Below are 17,526 nucleotides of genomic sequence, written 5' to 3'. Positions count from 1 at the left end.
CAATTAGACACATTGTTCATCTTTAGACACATTCAATGGGAGAGGGATCATTAGCCTACTAACTAGCCATGAGCCAATTGTAGCATTGGGACAAAATCATGCTGATTAGCAATAATGTCTATTTTTCACATTTGGACTGATGTAAAATGGATATATAGACAAAAGGGACGAGTATTGAGGAGTTAATAAACAACTTACGGGCTCAATGATGGCAGGTTCTCCTTTCTCTCCTTTCTCACCCAGGTAACTTTGACTTCCTCCCACCTGTGGACATGAGGAAGTCTTTTCTTAAACACTGCCAAGCACGTTTATGTTATGGGGGGGGGGGGAAACGTGAAAAGGCGAGACTGGCGGACCAGCAGGACATAGCGATAAAAGTGCTAAGAAAAGCGCCGCAGACTGCTGACTACTGTTCTTGAAGATTAAGGTAGCTCGCTGCTGCTGGCTTGGAAAAATAAACCTCAGGAATAATACAGCCAGAGGCTATAATTTGGACCCCTATTTAGTAAGCTTCCTTACTAGACATAAAAAAAAAAAAAAAATCACGACCCCAACTACAGGGGTGGTTTAGGTTACCTGACACTATTCATACAATGACTTCACATGAGAGGCATTCCCAAGGCCCCAAAAGAAGAACAGTGTCCAGCAGTTTGAGAAAGTCATTGAGGACTTTTGCGGTGCGTTGGGAATGTAGCCCGGACAGAGAGTGCTAATAGCATGTTGGTGATTAACCCCTGAGGTTTGCCAAGTCCTGCCTTAGGAAATCATCTCATAGATAGTGCAAAAAGGCCATGACTAAACTACAGTAGACTTAATTTCAATTGTTTGATTCATTTTCTTTGGTAGTATTCAATAGGTAGGATTTCAAGCCAGGGTTTAGGGTCTCAACTTTAGGGTTCCAGAGAGAGGTAAGGTTTTGAGCCAGACCTAGGGTTTCAAACAAGACGCTTCAAGTTACAACCCGACATCGTTTGGAACCCGCTACGTTCCCACCACCACATCTCCGTTGTTTTACTTACGCCGCTCGTCCTGAAGTCGGTTTCCGCCGGAACACCAGTACCGAAGTCTTCCTCGCCTGTAGATTTGTGGGTTTCAGTTGGAGTGCCGTAGTCGCCATAGTCGCCGTAGTCATAGGGCGTCTCCTGGGTCTCCTCTCCCTCATTCAGGTCGTATTCCCTGAATACGTGTGTGTTGGTGCCAGCGTCCACATTGTCATTGGTGTCCACCGGGGCGACTGTTTCGACACCGGGGGTGGGGTCCGCTCCGACCTGTTCCACGCCGGTGATGTAATCATCCACGTTTGCCTCTTCATTTGTCTGGGATGGGAGGGAGAAGGGAAAAGACAGACATTTAGAAGGCATATTTATTCTGCGTAGACCCAAAGAACACATGTCTGAAATGCCACAGATAGTCTGACGTTTTGATTTAAAATGGCTATTTTTAGGACTGGAATGAAATTCTGCTGGATATTTTGTGCAATAGAATCCATATCTGAACGTGGCAGCAAAGTTTGCGGACTCGCCATAAAACAATTAACTGTTTTTTTCCTTGGCCAAAACCCTATTGCATTATTTAAAAATGAACAGAAATGAGTTCAGTAGCTTTTCCGTAGCACAAAAGTTTGTTTCAATTTTGATTTTAATGCTACCATGCATCGAGTGGACAATGTGGTTCAAGGAAAACAAATGGCCATGTTGTTCCAATTTAACCCTCAAATGTTCCTCATTAGGATATTATTTATGTTTGTAACGATTAAGCACAAATTAAGGTTGCCAAATTCTGGATGTGTCAGAATTATGGAAAGGGGAGGGATGACTTATCTGTCTGCCGACCCGTTTTCCAATGGTTATGCTTGACATAACTATGACAACGATTTCCTGCTGTGGCCATCTTTACGACGTCATTCGTCGTGGGGAAAAACAGTAGCATATGCGGCTTTATGATTTTGACCAAATAAGGCTTTTGACCACCAACAATGATCATTAAAATTTCTAAAACGTTTCAGAAAATGGATGCTCGCATCAAGACAGCTGATGAATGTGGAATATAATAGTAGGTCTTGAATAATTTAATGACACTGGAATTGACGACTTATTCGACACTAGAATTAATGACTTATGCCACCCATTCTTACACACTGTATCGATGACTCTGTATATAAGACTTGACATTTAAAAAAAAATAAAAATAATTACCTGGCCCGCCGTGGGAGTTTCAGGCTGACTTCCATCCACAATGCTGTAGTCATAGTCGGTGAAGTAGTCGCCGTCTACGAGGGTCTGAAATGATTAGCACAAAAATAAAACTTAGCGATATAGCAAATTAATACTGACCAAAGACAAATTGGTCAAATTATACCCCCCCCCCCAAAAAAAACCACAATAGTATGTCTGTGCGCTTTTTAAAACCTTTTAACTGCAGCTCTAAGGCTAAAGAAAGCTTGAACTTCAGATTTTCTTTTTAATACTTGTGCCGTTTTGTGAATATTTTACTGCATAGCTATTTAACTGTTGGCCTAATTAACACCGAAATAAAACTTGTTGAATTTTAAACTGGACAAAAAAAAAATCAAAGAGGAAAATATAGACAGACAAAAGATAGACAAGAACCCAAGCTTAGACAGATTTGTTATTCATGACAATGGCTGCCATGAAAACAGTATTAGTCGCGGCGGTACCTCGGTCTTGGCGCCTTCCGTTGGGGCGGGTTCGGTGGTGAGTACTCCTTCGCTGTAGTCATAGAACTCACCATAATCATAGTTAGTGTACTGTAAAAGGGGAAGAAGAAATAGACAGGAAAGGGGTGCAGTCAATCCATCGATGCCGTCATGTAAATAAACCAGCACAATGTCATATTGTACAGTATTTACATGGCAAAAGAAAGCAAGCATGTTATTTTAGAAATAACATGTTCAAAAAGAATAAATCACATCCATATGAACAGAATTAATATATATGGATAAAAATAACAACAAATCTTGTTTGCTTCCAAACAAGTCATTGTGCGGTCAAACCGTGACATGTTGCTACACGTAAGGTCTGAATGTCAAAGTTAGCCAGACGCATTCATTAATGGGGCACCATTAAAGTGAGTGTGCAATCCTGACTCATGGTGGGAAAAGGCAAAATTACAGGAACAAATTGCAGCCACTAAATGACTTATAGCGCTAAATAAACGTGCGGCCTGGGCTCGGAAATTGCCCACATGAATGCAGGGCAAAATAATCAGCTACAGGGATATAATGTTGCTATTTATTTACTGCGTTAAAGTCGAGCCACCCAGGACAAACCGCACAGGAAATGGGTACAAGTTTCTCTGATTCGCATAAAATGTGGGAATTGGTGCTAGCCTAAGCACCAATTCAGAAAACGTTTACACTAACTTCAAGTTAATGACAAGCTGCACTTCACTAAAAAAAGAAGAAAAATTGCATTTTGCCAGAAAAATAAAGAAAAAAGATTGATGCTGTTAAATATGACTAAAATTTCCTGTGCCAAAAACTGCCGTACATTTATTGACAGTTTAACAATGGCGAGACCTACTATAAAGCCTCAATTCCTGATACGCATTACACGGATGAATATTAGTCCCATGGACAACTGTTGACATTGTGAAAAAGCGATAAAAGCTGCAATGTTGGCTAAACATCCGTCCGGAGGTCACACGAGGAGCCCAGGCCCGGCCAGACAGGCGAGACAGTCTGACATGAGGGGAGATAGAGAGCGCGGGAGGGTTGAGAGGGTTGTGGGGGCGTGGATTTACGACAGTGGAGTGCTTGGCTGGGAGCTTCACCGCGAGGCTTGGATGAAATTGGAATTGGATGCGGACTCGTGCACACATATGGACACGCACTCCCGTATCACTTCGCTTCCTTTTTCCTTTCATCCTGAGCCGCACACATGTGGCTGACAACTGCACAGCGACGGCGGGGTCAAGGCGGTTGATCCCTGGCGCTTTCCATACGCATCCATACCAAGTAAATATGTTCAAAGATTTTGAAACTTTGTGACTCTTAATGGTGAATAAACTGTAGATGATGCACTTTTGAACTCGCCCACTGCCATTGACGATTATTGACGTCAAAGCTCCATTGTAACTGGTCTGGCAGGGAATGAGGTAAAAAGGAAACTATTGGCGTTGGTCTTCACTTAAAAGATAAACAAAGGTCTCCATACACGTCCATAATGAGTAAATCTGTCTGAAAAGCTATGAGGAGGGGGACCGCGTGGAACATTACGGCTATAACGTCAACGGTGAATAAACCATACGTGCAGCCAAAGCGTCTCTCTCTCTCTCTTGCTTTGCTTGACAGCCTCCACCAGAGTGAACTTGATGATGATGAGGCAACATTTTCCAGCCACTTCTTCCATACTTGAACTCGGCATTGAGAAAAAAAAACATTTCCAGGTATTAGAAGTCTTGCTGCATAGAGGAAAGGAAAAAACGTTGGATTTCGGGTAGCGCAGCCTGCTGAACTCATTAGTGATATAAATCACGGGGCCACTGCAAAGCGGCGCTCGGTAAGAGCTCAGCGGCAAGGAAAAAAAAGAGGAGGGAAATTTTCCAGTCATTTGGTCAAATACTTGACGGAAAATGTCAGCTGACAATGGAGGCTCACATTAGAGAAGACACAAAGAATGATAAAAACTTTGATGGACAAGGAAATATTTGGAGCGATTTTGGATGCTTCGCCCGGCCGTCACTTTAAGACAACTTGCGACTTCCCAGCCAATTATTATAAATTGAAGTTACAAATGACAAAGTGTATAAAAAAATCGACTTTCCATGTATTCCCTTTTTCTACTGACCTCTTCCTCCTCAGGTTCTTGGGCCTGGGGGGTGTCCTGGTGGTTGGGGGTTTCACAGTCGGGGCTGTAGTGTTCACAGTAGTCATAGGCGGCCCGGGGGTCTGCCACAATCAGCAGCTGCTGGATGTCACCCTGGACGATAACAAAGAGTGTCAGGTAAAACCCCCCCAAAATGTCATTTTCACACAGTCAGCACCTTCTTCTTGAATGATGATCATAAAAGGTGACAATAAAAACACAACAAGCAGGATGTGGTAGAGAACGATAGGCCGTAATCCTCCTGATCGAAAAGGTCGTTAATCAAGGCTTGAGGCCAATCTGCAAGCATCTGCCACGAGAGAGACTGCCAGTCCCCGTGCACAGCAGATAAATAACCAAGGTCTGTAGTTATCGCAGGACGTCTGGTTTTCATGAGCGTTTGGAAAAGGAAATTACATCTGCACCGCTAACACTGCCGTCAGCCAAAACGCCTCGCTCGAAGGCACGTTGAAGAATGTGACCGCTTCCAGTCGATCAGCAAATAAAAACATTTGGAATGAATGGTTATTGCACTGTAAGTGTCCTAAATTAGTGTTTAAAAATATGTATTTTAGATTTTAGTTTTGTGTCATTTTGATTGACAAGGAACCATGCTGGGTAACAATCGGCAAAAAAAATTAAATAAGAGCAACAACAAAGACTTATGAAGTAACAAATGTCTTTAAATAAATCCTAAAGCTGCGACAAATACGTTCATACTTGGAGATAGTCTTGTCACGAATGATTCAGTGTGGACTAAGATGCAACAACAAGCCGAGCAGCAGGGTGCTTATTTGTCTGTTTGTCTCGTCTTTGTTGTTATTAGTGCGCATATCCGCTCCACATTCTCCATTCTTTGTTTATTAATTCTACGTGGTGGGATGTTTACGTTGAAATGTCGGTGCTACGAGGAAGCTCACGAGATTCGACGAACAGGGTTACGTCACAAAATGTACTTCCTGTCTTCAATTGCGTCTTTTATTGTTATTAAGTCTCGATATTGATATTAGCTTGAATTTACACTTGTATGAATGGTAAAATGGCACTTTGAAAATTGCCTGCAGAATTATGAAAAAAAAATATGATGACAGAGCTGGCACAAACTGAAACTTTAGACAATGTCAGACTGTCTTTTTGTCTCTCTCTCTTCCTCACCCCGATGACATCACTCTGGCCTGCCTCTGACACCAATCACGGCCCACATTGAGTCCAGCCCAGGAGGTGACACACCATCCAGCTACTTACTCCTCTCCTCCATATGAGCAACTTGCTTTATTTCTTATTGTCTTATTGCAATAGCACAAGAAGAACTGTGGGAGTGGAACAACACACGCAGATGGAATTTGAGGGGGGAAAAAAGCACAAGGACAACAATTAGCCAAGGGAACTGTGCCTAACACTCTCCAGATTCCCAGCCCGACCACGGCTTTAAGTAGCAGCGGAAGACAGAAGAAGTCTACTGAGATAAGAGAAAAATGCGCTTTTTGAACTGGACAGGTGGGATAACATCACATTAGGTACAATGGATTTGTAGCCATAATAATAAACTGCATTTGAATTGAAGCCAGGCATCTTAAAACTTCTGGTTTTCATAGTAAACTCAATTCTTTTAGCATTCATGCTAACCTAAACGCCTTCGCAATTAACAAAATTCATTTTTATTTCGTTCTCAGCTAAATGAAAAATGGCCTTCCTTCATAGTAAAGAGCTTAACTAACCCGAAACACAATTAACGGAGTTCACACACAACTGACTCTCGAGCATCTGTATTAAATATAAAAAAAGTGGGAGCACAGAGGCTGCATAATTGGAAGACCTGCTGGGTGAGGATATGTGTCTACCAGCTGTGGAATGTGAGCACATGCGGATCATTATTCCAGCTTCTCCTTGCACTCGCAAGACTTCTGCATCTGCCACCCAGCACTAACATTAAATAGTTGGAATTTAACTTAGGGTAAAAGACGAAATTGCTGAGTCGATCTTAGCATGAAGGCTGTAAGAGTTTAGTTAAGCGTGAAGGTATGCTGACACGAAGACACAACGTGTTCAACTTATTCAGCATCAATGTAAAAGAGTCTAAAAGATGTCACCCTAGGTGAGCGTGAAGGCTAAAATAATATCTTACGTTAGTGCAAAGATTATTACATCATGAAGGCAAAACGAGTTTAATTGAGTCCTAGGACCATAAGTGTTGAGTTTAGGGTTAGTATCAAGGTTAAGTACACCCAGTAGGCCAGCAATTAAGAGTAGGAGGCCTGGTCCTGAGGTCCACCACAGTGTTTAGTGTCACGATGAAATAGTTGAGATGAGATTAGCATGAAAGCTAAAAGTTGAGTTCAGTAGGAAGACAAGACATGCAAGTGAATACAAATTTTACTATGCCCAATAATTTCAGGCTGGAAGGAATTAATTTATTTTCCATTATTTCCCATGGCTTTGTATTTTCTGATCATAAACACACGCATATTTCAGTACATCTGGTTACGTTCCGAAGGTGTCAAGGAGGGCTGAATGTAGCGCAATTACAACAAAATCTGAAATCAAACAAACATATGGTTTGTATTATGCGAACACATGCTTCAATAATGACAATACAACAACACAGGACGTTTGTAATCAGCCGTGAAGCAGGAAGTAATTAGAACAATGTCTTAATATTGTCCGATGAAAAACACCTCAATGTCGGCTTAATTTAGCAGAAAGGCTAAGCGAAATTACTTTAATTCATCCATTCATTCATTCTCCGAACTGCTTATCTGTACTCTCACGGGCATTTCGGAGTGTTTGAGATAATTTAGCATGAAGTGATTTAGGAAAAACACAAATCTCCAGTGTACTAAGAATAGTCAAGACTTGGGGAAAGTGTTTTTGTTCACTAGTCTCTGCTCGACTCATAAGAAGCTTAATTACAATCTTCAGTGTGGCTTCCAGTCTAGCGTTCTTTCCCTCATAAAACTAATTCACAACCGCGGCTTTTATGGCCGCACGTAACCATGCTATATTTCCTTATCAACGCTGTCAGGACATCTCACCACGGCTGCCTCATTTTAGCCAGCATTCCAAGATCACACATCAAAGCGTTGAACATTGAAGTCACATTTTCCACTCAGGTCACAACCAGCTTGGCCTTGCTCAGTATAACAGAGCACAGAATAGGCTAAAAGAGCTAAATATAGTTAGCTAGAGTTGGGATTAGTTTCGCGTAAAGTCTAAAGTTGAGTTTTGAATGCAGGTAGAATGAAGACCCATTAGCAGAAGTCTGGCAAATCCCCCAGTCTCGTGTTTGGCTTAGAATAAAGGTTCAAAGTGTTGACTTTAAATTAGGAAGACATGTTTAGTTATGGATGGAGCATTGAGTTTAACTTGGCATGAGTAGCATGAAGGCTGCTAGTGGTGAATTTAGCTTAGCACAAAAGCAAACATGCGAAAAACAGTAACTTGGCCAAAAACATCTTCCCCCAACCAACTTGACAATTAAATCAATCTTGTCTACTTGATGGCTTACGCCCTTCTTAAACGCAGAACACAAGGGGTTCAAGCAGGGACTAATAGTGGAAGTTAGTCACCTCGAAGACTTGCTCATCAAGGATCCTGGTGCCAAAGACGGTGATGCCTTCCGTGTTGATGGTCGCATCCTCACTCCTGGCCAGAGTCTTTGTCACCTTTCTCTTACAGTCCACAATCATGGTGACACTCTTCTTCTCCACGCTGATGGCCACACGATGCCACCTAATGACCAAAAAACAGGCAATTATTCACATACAGACCCTGGAAATCACCTGAAATGGGAGCTTCAATCAAAACGGGTCAATTTGGTTTCGGTTACAGATTCTTGAGCCCGCTAAACTAAACTTAAGCCCACTGAATCGGTGTATTTTTGGCAAGGGCGAATTCCGATACTGGTATCGGTTTAGAGCCAAAACAAATGGAGGTCTGTCAGGGAGCAACTGAGAGGTCTGTCGGTACGTGACGTTATGACAATAATGGGCATCTTTTATTTTTTCGCCTCATTTGTCAGCAAAACGCACATCCACCGGTGTTGAGTCACTCACTTGCCATCAGCCAAGTTAATGGAGCGGAACAGGGGGTACTCCTCGGGGGCCGGCTTTCCGTGCTGGTCCTCGAACAGGAAGATGGGAGAGCGGCCCACTTCCACGCCTAACTGCTGAATGCCCTGCTGGTTGTATACAGACAGCAGGAAGGACTGCAGGCCTGATTTGGGCTTGACAGTGAACATGATGGAGAAGTCTTCTGGGAAAACTCCACCTGGAAAAGGGCAACCCAAGGATGCTAGGTTAGATAACATGTAAGAAATAGCTTGGCTATCTTAATACGTAATTATAATTTTATAATTTGACCAACATTACTACAAAAATGTAAAAATTCTTAAAGTGACATTTTTATTCAGCATAAATGCAACTTTGGTAGAAAGTGATGACTTTACTTTGCATAAGGGTAGGAAAGACTTTAGTTTGGCAAAGGAGTTGAGTTACTTCAGCTTGGTGTGAAAGATAAAAATCTTCATGTAGTTGTAGTGCGATGGCCAAAAGAGCTTAGTGTCAAGGCTACGTATCAAAGTGTGACTCGAACCGTGTCGTCCGCCTTTGCCAAGTGTCTTTCTCTTGCCACATAAAACCAAACCGTCCAAACGAATGCAGCCAGAAAATGTTTCGCATCCACTACAGCAACTTTCGAGGGATTGTTTATTTCTGATTAAGTGTGTCGCCCTCACAGGACGCTTACGGCGGTACACGCACCACAGGTTGCCCACCCTGACCCACAACGCGCCACAGCAGCCTTCTGTGTCTCATAAAAAAAAAAAAAAAAAAAATGAAAGAAGAGCCAGACAGTCTTGGAGTGTCTGCCAACTACAGCAAAGTGGAAGCTGGCAGCAATTAAACTCAAGAAGGGTGCTGGCTATATTGACGCTGGCAGTTTACATTGTACTTAATTACAAGTAGTGCGTCGCCACTTTTCCACATATGATTGGATAAAACAAAACGGGTGTAGCTCTTTGTTTACAAGACAAACAGACGTTGATTGAGACTTCGTGGGAAAGCTTTTTTCTATTAAAACCATTTGATGTTTTCTTTTACCAAACATACAATTGAACAAACGCTCACTCGTACCCACTTTTTCAAGAAAAATAGAATTTGTCTAAATGCTGCTTTTTATTATCATTAACCTACAGTACTTGAATTTTTTAGGAAATAAAAGTTGATCCGCATCATTCTTTGTAAAATCATTCTGGACTTGCACTCAATGGAAAATATTTGGATATTGCAAGTGTTTTTTCGCAAGAAGCAACGTTTACCTGGGAAGAGCTGCTTGGTCGGCCCGCTGATCTGAGCGTTCTTGCTTACTCGGTACGCAATATCGGGTTTGGAGCCACGGCGCATTGTGCAGAATCCGGGTGTCTTCTTCACGCCTACAGGCGAGCTCTTGAAGTCCAAAGCCTTCAACACGTCCACTGGCTCGGCTGTGAGGGCAGAAGATATGAGTCAATTCAATTCAATAGAAATTTAAATATTCATTAGTAGTTTACAAAGTCATATTGTGACATTCATAAGGTGTATTTTTTTTTCCAAGATGAAATCCAATGTTACAAAAATAAAGTTGTATTTTTTTCCCTAAAATTTCACATATTTTCCACATGAAAATGAGTTTATAAGAAAAAGTACAAGCTATATCAAACAACCCTCATGAGCCAACTCCGCACACACGCAAACACACGCACGCATACCACGAAAGCCCCATTTGAAACAGAGGTGCCGCAAGGTCCCGTGAAAACACGCAATAATAATACTGCACCGCCTTATATTATTTCAAAAATATTAGCAGGTTTTTACAGCTCCCTTGTTGCCGTTTGGGAAACGGTCCAAACTATTTAACACTCGCCAAACGAGTCTTTTCTTGTGTCTCGCCCCCTCCCTAAATAATACACACTGCATTCCTCAAGCAAATCCCCGTTTTGTGTCCATTTCCCGTCACGTGATTACTTATTACAGCGATGATAAGAGGGGAAATGAGGCCGGGTGATTGCGCTTGTCCCATCAAAGTGTTGTTTAATGTCACTTGGCATCCCAACTGCAACAGAACAAAAAAGTTAACTCAAGCTTATTTATATACTTAGCCCTTAATCACAAAACTCATCTAACGAGTCACCTCAAAATAGGAGTTCTGATTTATGTGAGGAAAACTTCCAGCTGGACAAAATCGGGCCCCAAGTGTGTGCAACCTATGACTTTTCACCCCTTGCACATTTTTTTAAGTAAAAAAGCACAGAATAGAAACATCCGCCGCTTGATATGATTTTCTTCTGATGGCACGTGAAGCAAGGGAAGTGCTGATTGTGCGGTTCCTGCATGGGTGGCTGCCTACTTGGTTGGGATTTAGGGGGGGGGGGGGGGTTGTGCTTCTGCTGGAGCTTGAAGTCCACATGCTGAAGCCATTATGGGCCTGGCACCACTCCCTGCGCACCCCTCATCCCCCTTTAGTAAAACATACGCAAGACTAAACTAGAATGGCCGCAACTTTCTCCGTTACTTCTCCTTCTTCGCAAGGTTTTATTAGTCATGCTTTATTAGGTGGTTAGTATCTTGTTTGTCAATGCTTTATGAAGTGTTATGAATTACTTTTATAGTGCTTCATAATGTCATAAAAATGGGTGATCAATGCTTTTTTAAATGCCTTATTATGAGCTAATTAACTACTTTTATGATACTTGAGTTATTAACTAGTTTCACCCTGTGATTGGCTGGCAACCAGTGGAGGGTGTGCCCCTCCTCCTGTCCAAAGACAGCTGGGATGGGATCCAGCGGTTCAGAGAATGATGGATTAATAATTCTCAAAGTTGCTATTAACTAGTTCAATAATGATTCAAAACAATTGTTGATAAATTGTCAATACTTGATTTTAATTACTTTATTAATCCTTTATAGAGCTATTGTCAAATGATAAAATTTAAGTGGGGCGGTTGCTTGTGCATCCCTAATAGTTAACAAGTAGCTTATTAATGATATTACAAATGATTAATAAGGGGATAAAAACACCTTTATACAATTGTCGATTGAGGCATTCATTCGTCACCAAACTTACACATACTTAATATTCAACACAAGTAGTTAATAAGTAGCACAATAGTCATGTTAGAAACGTTTTACAAGTTATTAACTAGTAACTCTAAACGACTGACTACAATTGCGTATAACGACACTATTTAGTACGTATGCTGCCAAACTGTGTACTGTATATCGTTATTAACCTTACCACGCTAAATGTTTAAGCTAATGCTCTATAAAGTCTTCATAAATGGTTATACGCCAAATGATTTCTGTATGACAACACTGCTATCACCAAATGCTTAACAAAACTGTCCATAAATTAAGCAGTAATGGTGTTATAAACACTTAATAAACAGCTAAAAATGTTCAACTTGAATTAGGTATAATAATAATAATAATAATAACAATGCCAAAGATTTATATAGCACATTTCTGGGCACGTTTAAGATAAAGCCAGGCTTGATTTTTTCTTTATTCAAGTATATTTTAATGAGACATTACCTAGTTCATAAAAACTTAATAATCCAATTAGAAACCCCACCAGGGTTCCATTGTCTTCATGCATGGTGGTCATGTTTTAAAAAAAAAAAGTGGGACTAAAAGGCAATATATTCATATTTTCAAAAACGAGCCTCTTTGAATACAGTGCAGAGATACTGCTTCGTCTCTGCAAGTTTGGGAATACCTTTGAGCTGCATACCTTAAAGCCTCATATATTCCAGATGTGGCCTATTGCTCAGGACACCCGCCCATCTACCCACCCCCATTCCCACTCTCCACTTTCCACACCACTTTCCTTTCTCCGCTTCTCTTTTTTCCATCGCACGACACACTGTCCCGATCCAGCATTCCAGCCACTCTAACTCAAAAGATAATCGACTAATAACCACGACTGCTTTAATGGAGTGTTTGCGGCCCATTAAAGCGGCTCATTTGTCAACGTGTGTCAGCAGCAGCAGGAGCACGTCTGCCATGTTTACAAGCCCAACTGGGGGGGGGGGTAAAAAGAAGGGGGGGGGGGGGGTGATAACCTGCCTAAGGTGCATGCAGAGACACAAAGTGAAAGATAGAAAATTTGATTAAAATCATTTCAAGGGAAAGCCTCAGATGTGGAGGCGATAATTTCAGCCTCAATTGGGTTTGATGTGGGTTTGAGCTGCGATTAAGCTGGGAATCTTCTCCAAGGGACTTTTTTTCTCTCTCTTTCACAAGAGGCGCTCTAACGAGGTCTGGCAGCAATGACAGCAATCAAAGTCACCCCCCCCCCCCCCCGCCTCCCCAACAGACCCCGCAAATATTTGCGTGTGCACATCATGCAATTATGGTGAGCTTCCTTCTCAATCATGGTGGGACGGGAAGGAGGGGCGAGATGGGACGCTTGGCTTTGATGGAACGCAATGCAGTTTTCTAACGCTACTAACTATTATTGCTGCAGTTCCCATTCTATCCATTCATACATCAATGGTGTTGACTATTCGTGCAGATGTTCACATTTGTATATTTACTGTGTCATCGCTCCACTAACCTGTTGGCAATTATTTCAAACATGTTATTTTGCTATGTATAATGCTGCTGACTATTTGTGCTGCTGATAGTTTGGATCCTTTGAGATTGTTATTCTTGGTTGCTGCTACTGTCCACTTAAAATCTGAATTCCTCCATTGTGGAAAAAAAAAGAAAGGCTAACCACAGTTTCTTTCTCAGAAATGTCCACATTTTTTGGCTTTGAAATAAGCTCAAAAAGGCAACTATTTGAAAACATGAATATTAGAAAGGCAGCAGATGCATATTTTTATATGCTTGGCTAGAGGCCACACAGTATGGATGCCTCTTTGGCTCCCCAGACACTATTCTTCAAAGCTAGACGTTAATGTGACCCACATATGTGTTTTTAAACCAGTCAAAATAGTTCACTTTTTCTCTCCTCCCTTCTTCCTTTTCCATCACCGCCTCATTCTTTTTTTTTTAGAGGGGGGGATGGGGGGGGGGGGATGGAAAAGATATCCTTCCAGGGGCTGGGATTTGAATTCCATGCTTCAGAGTTCAACAATGTCAAACATTAAAAACATCATGACAATTAGAATATTTATTTACAGGGTAATGAGAAAAGCAGAAGTTTTATGACCAGGAGGAATGAGAATAAAACAAGTGCACAGCCTTCACAATGAATAGTAGTCTCAATCCTTCGCCCTTTTTTTACACACACATAAGTCCAACATTAAGGCTCACCTCAGCAGACCACACCTATAAAATGTGGGACTTTGGGTTGCATGTGTGCCAGGTCGAAACCTTCAATCACTTGCAAGTCAAACGTGACTCAAAACATATCGTAAAACTAGTTTAAGGAAGGTTCAACGGTGTGTAAAGATACATGAGTTCAACTGAAGAAAAGCTGTGAATGCAAGGTGCAAGAGCCACGTAAATAAGATGAGAATTCATCAATGAATGTCATTTTAACAAATCACACGGAAATAATCATCATTATCCTTCTCTAATTTGGAAGGTTAGAATTTAAACAAAAAAGGCTTCTTACCTGCTCTGACAGCGGCGGTTTGTAGAATTAAAACAACAACGGCGGCGAACGTGGACCCCTGCAGCCACCTTTTCGTCCTCCACCTGGCGGGCCGCCTCTGTGTCGCCATGGTGATCGCCCGCGCTGGTGGTGCACGAACTTTAAATTGGAAAAGTTAAATGAAAATAAATCCCCCAGAAGAAAGTGTGTGTGCTCGCACTACTACAGCTCCATGTGGGGGAGGAGTGACGATGCCTGTGGCGGCCTGTCGAGAAGCTTCAGACCGGCTTCCCCCTTTCTTCAAGCGCAGCAGCACACTGATGGAGGAGCGCTGTCAAGAAAAAAAATCCAGTAGGCTCCTTGAAAAGGGCTGGACGTAGGCCAACGAGGAGGATACTCACAGTGGAAAAGCATCCGTTCATCAAATCACCACTTGGGAAAGTTTTTCCCCCCGCCCCCTTTACCTCCCTTTGGTCCTCCCCTCACCGCCATCATCTTTAGCAGCGCATCACTGGCTTCAGGTGCAACTCCTCAGAATCACATCAAAAGCTTTCAAAATTGAAGGGGTGAAAAAAAATTGTGTTCAAGTCATCTGTAAAGAATATGGCTAATGAAAATAAAAAATACAATTTCAGAGTGGAAAATCTTGTGAGAATTCAGCTTGACCCTATTTGACAGAAAAGAAGCACGTGACAATAGGCATGGAAAACAAAACGAAATATTAGCAAAAGTATGATGATAACCATAGAACAGGAAATAGAAATGGGTCAATATTACTACTGTGCATAAAGTGTGCCGACTGCTGCACAGTGCTGATGAATATCATTTGTCTAAAACGAATACGAATTCTTTCTATGACGGGACACAGTTTGCCCCTGGAAAGACTATTTTCACTTCTGTTGTTTCACATAAGAAATGAAACAAAATGAAGGACGAGTCAGCTGACCGGAAATGCAAATGAAGTAGAAATGGGACGGAGTTGTTATGATAGAACTTTCAAAATGGAGTTTTAACAGTTTGCTTTACGGGGCACTTGCTTTCATAGGAGGGGGAAAAGAAAAACTAGCACCCGGTAGCCAAAAATCCAAATGTTTTCCAGACTCGCTAGCTTCCTCTTGCAGACCTCAGGCCTGATAATAATTAGCAGATAAAAAAAACAACAGAAAAAAACCTGGACGACAAAATGGAAGCACAGGTGGAAGCCATAGAGGCCAGCACGCGGACGCTAAGTGGAGCGCTTGTCACTAACCAAACAATGCTACTTTCAGCTCTTAAAAGCGATAAACAGCCTGGAAGAATGCTAACCCATGCTAGATTTTATAAGTTGTTAATAGTTTGCATGATTATAAAAATCAAAGTTGGGCCTTTGGCGAATGTCGCAACCCGCCGCTACTTGATCCAGCACAGCCATTTCTCACAAGCCACGTTAACTGAAGCGATGCACTAAAAGCCAAAGCCTCAATGTTCTTCCTCACTCTAATCAAGGGCTTCTTTTTTTAAACCGTCCACCGCACGGCAGTTTAAAGCTCACAAAACACAATCATCGCTCAAAAGGGCACCGTTTTGTGACACAAACAGGTACTTTATAGCACCTTATAAAAAAAAGACGGCATTTGCGTGTTGGTAAAGGACGGGGATTTACCACGATCTACTTTCAGGAGCAAGAGAATAGAATGTCGATGAATCTGCTGCCAACTGCAGAAAAGACACATCGAATTTGACTTTGTTATTGGATTCTTTTGGGAGAATTCCTAGCCAATTAAACGGCAGCATTCAGAGAGGCTTGGCTCGTGTTGGACACACAAGCAAACTTTATTTTGCCGCATGGAGGGCCGCCAGGCGTGTGCGCGATTGCCACCGTGGACACCAGCTGCTCCAGCCTTTTTGTCTCAAGGGATACACACTGGATACGAAAACAATGGGCATTTGTGGGGGGAAATGGACAGAATCCCAAAACAATTCAAATCTCTGACAATAAAATGGAGGCTATTTGAAAAATGGAAGCGAGAAGTCCAACCAAAACCTTAGAAGTCCGCTTTATGACGGGTGTGATGTTTTGAACTGATTCTCTCGGTTCGCCTGCAAAGTGCCAATGAAAAGTGCAATCACATTATTTCATATTTCTACTTCTTCGTCGTAAGACTCATAGTTCACATCAGTGGTGGAAAAGGCTTTGAGATATTTCAACTAATGTAACTTGGGATTTATATTACAAAAACTTGATGTTTAAAGAGGGGTGTTTAGACTTTTTATACCCAGCCTCCAAAGCCAGAAATAAAAATGTGCAGTGGAACTGTTCATACTTTTATGCCCCTCTGAGCATGCATACGCCACAATTTGGGAATTCTTAGTCTTGTTTTTTCCCATCATTTAGTTTCAAAAGTCTTTCCCATGAGACCATACTCCCAAAATGTAGTCCAATTGGTCAACTTGTCCAAAGTACAATTGCACATTTTTGTCCTTGCCTTTGAAAATGAAGTCACCAAGCTCAGAAAAAATGTACTACTTCTTATAGTTGATCTTTTCTCTGGGCTGCTCTTTAATTTTCGGGATGATTTGACATGCGGGGCAACTCTTTGTAGTCGGGAGACATGTGATTACAAGCGGTGCATACGGTGCCAACATGTGCCCGTCTGCCAATGTATAATTATGCCGTCGTAATACATACGTAGAGCGGCTGTGAAAATAAAGTTTTCATGTGTATTTCCTTTGTACTGGAAGACGTGTTTAATCAGCGTTCCACCGCCTTTCCTAAAATGGACTGACACACTTTTTTATTGAGGGAGTCATTTTGATAGTTTGAACTGAATTTAATTGTGTTGAGGATTTGTGTTTTTCTACTGTGCAAGAAGCCGACTGTCATCAGTAACTGACAAGAGCGGAGATTGCATCATAATGACGTATATATATAATATAATGAAGCATCTTCCGGCACGCAGATGTTGTTTTATATTTTGAGTTTGTAGACAGTGTTAGTATTTTTTTTATATATTTTAATTTAAACAGAACAGTGATGCTATTCGTATGGCTTTCCCTTTTATGTGTTAGAATCAAGCAAGTTTAAGACAAAATTATTTCAGTTGTTTTGACTACAAAACACGTCATTGTCTTTGTTTTATGTTTA

General features: G+C 41.6%; 1 protein-coding gene across 2 annotated transcripts in view; it reads right to left on the bottom strand.

The window, feature by feature from the left end:
* The window catches only part of LOC133165059 (collagen alpha-1(XI) chain-like), a 34,927-nt gene extending 20,194 nt beyond the window's left edge, over positions 1–14,733 (bottom strand). The window contains exons 1-9 of one of the 2 annotated variants that reach the window (XM_061294439.1): positions 14,424–14,733; positions 10,141–10,305; positions 8,879–9,092; positions 8,393–8,555; positions 4,809–4,940; positions 2,678–2,767; positions 2,196–2,279; positions 1,020–1,316; positions 199–264 (exon numbers count right to left, since the gene is read on the bottom strand). In XM_061294439.1, coding sequence (XP_061150423.1) covers positions 199–264; positions 1,020–1,316; positions 2,196–2,279; positions 2,678–2,767; positions 4,809–4,940; positions 8,393–8,555; positions 8,879–9,092; positions 10,141–10,305; positions 14,424–14,532 — 1,320 coding nt within the window. In that variant the 5' untranslated portion in view covers positions 14,533–14,733. The remainder of the gene's footprint in view (positions 1–198; positions 265–1,019; positions 1,317–2,195; positions 2,280–2,677; positions 2,768–4,808; positions 4,941–8,392; positions 8,556–8,878; positions 9,093–10,140; positions 10,306–14,423) is intronic. The other variant, XM_061294440.1, reaches the window with a different exon arrangement.
* Between the last annotated feature and the right edge of the window lie 2,793 nt (positions 14,734–17,526).

Source organism: Syngnathus typhle, linkage group LG13 (assembly GCF_033458585.1).
Source record: "Syngnathus typhle isolate RoL2023-S1 ecotype Sweden linkage group LG13, RoL_Styp_1.0, whole genome shotgun sequence".
Classification (NCBI taxonomy): Eukaryota; Metazoa; Chordata; class Actinopteri; order Syngnathiformes; family Syngnathidae; genus Syngnathus; species Syngnathus typhle.
Note: the sequence above shows the minus strand (reverse complement) of the source record. Positions and strands in the feature narration are given on the sequence as shown.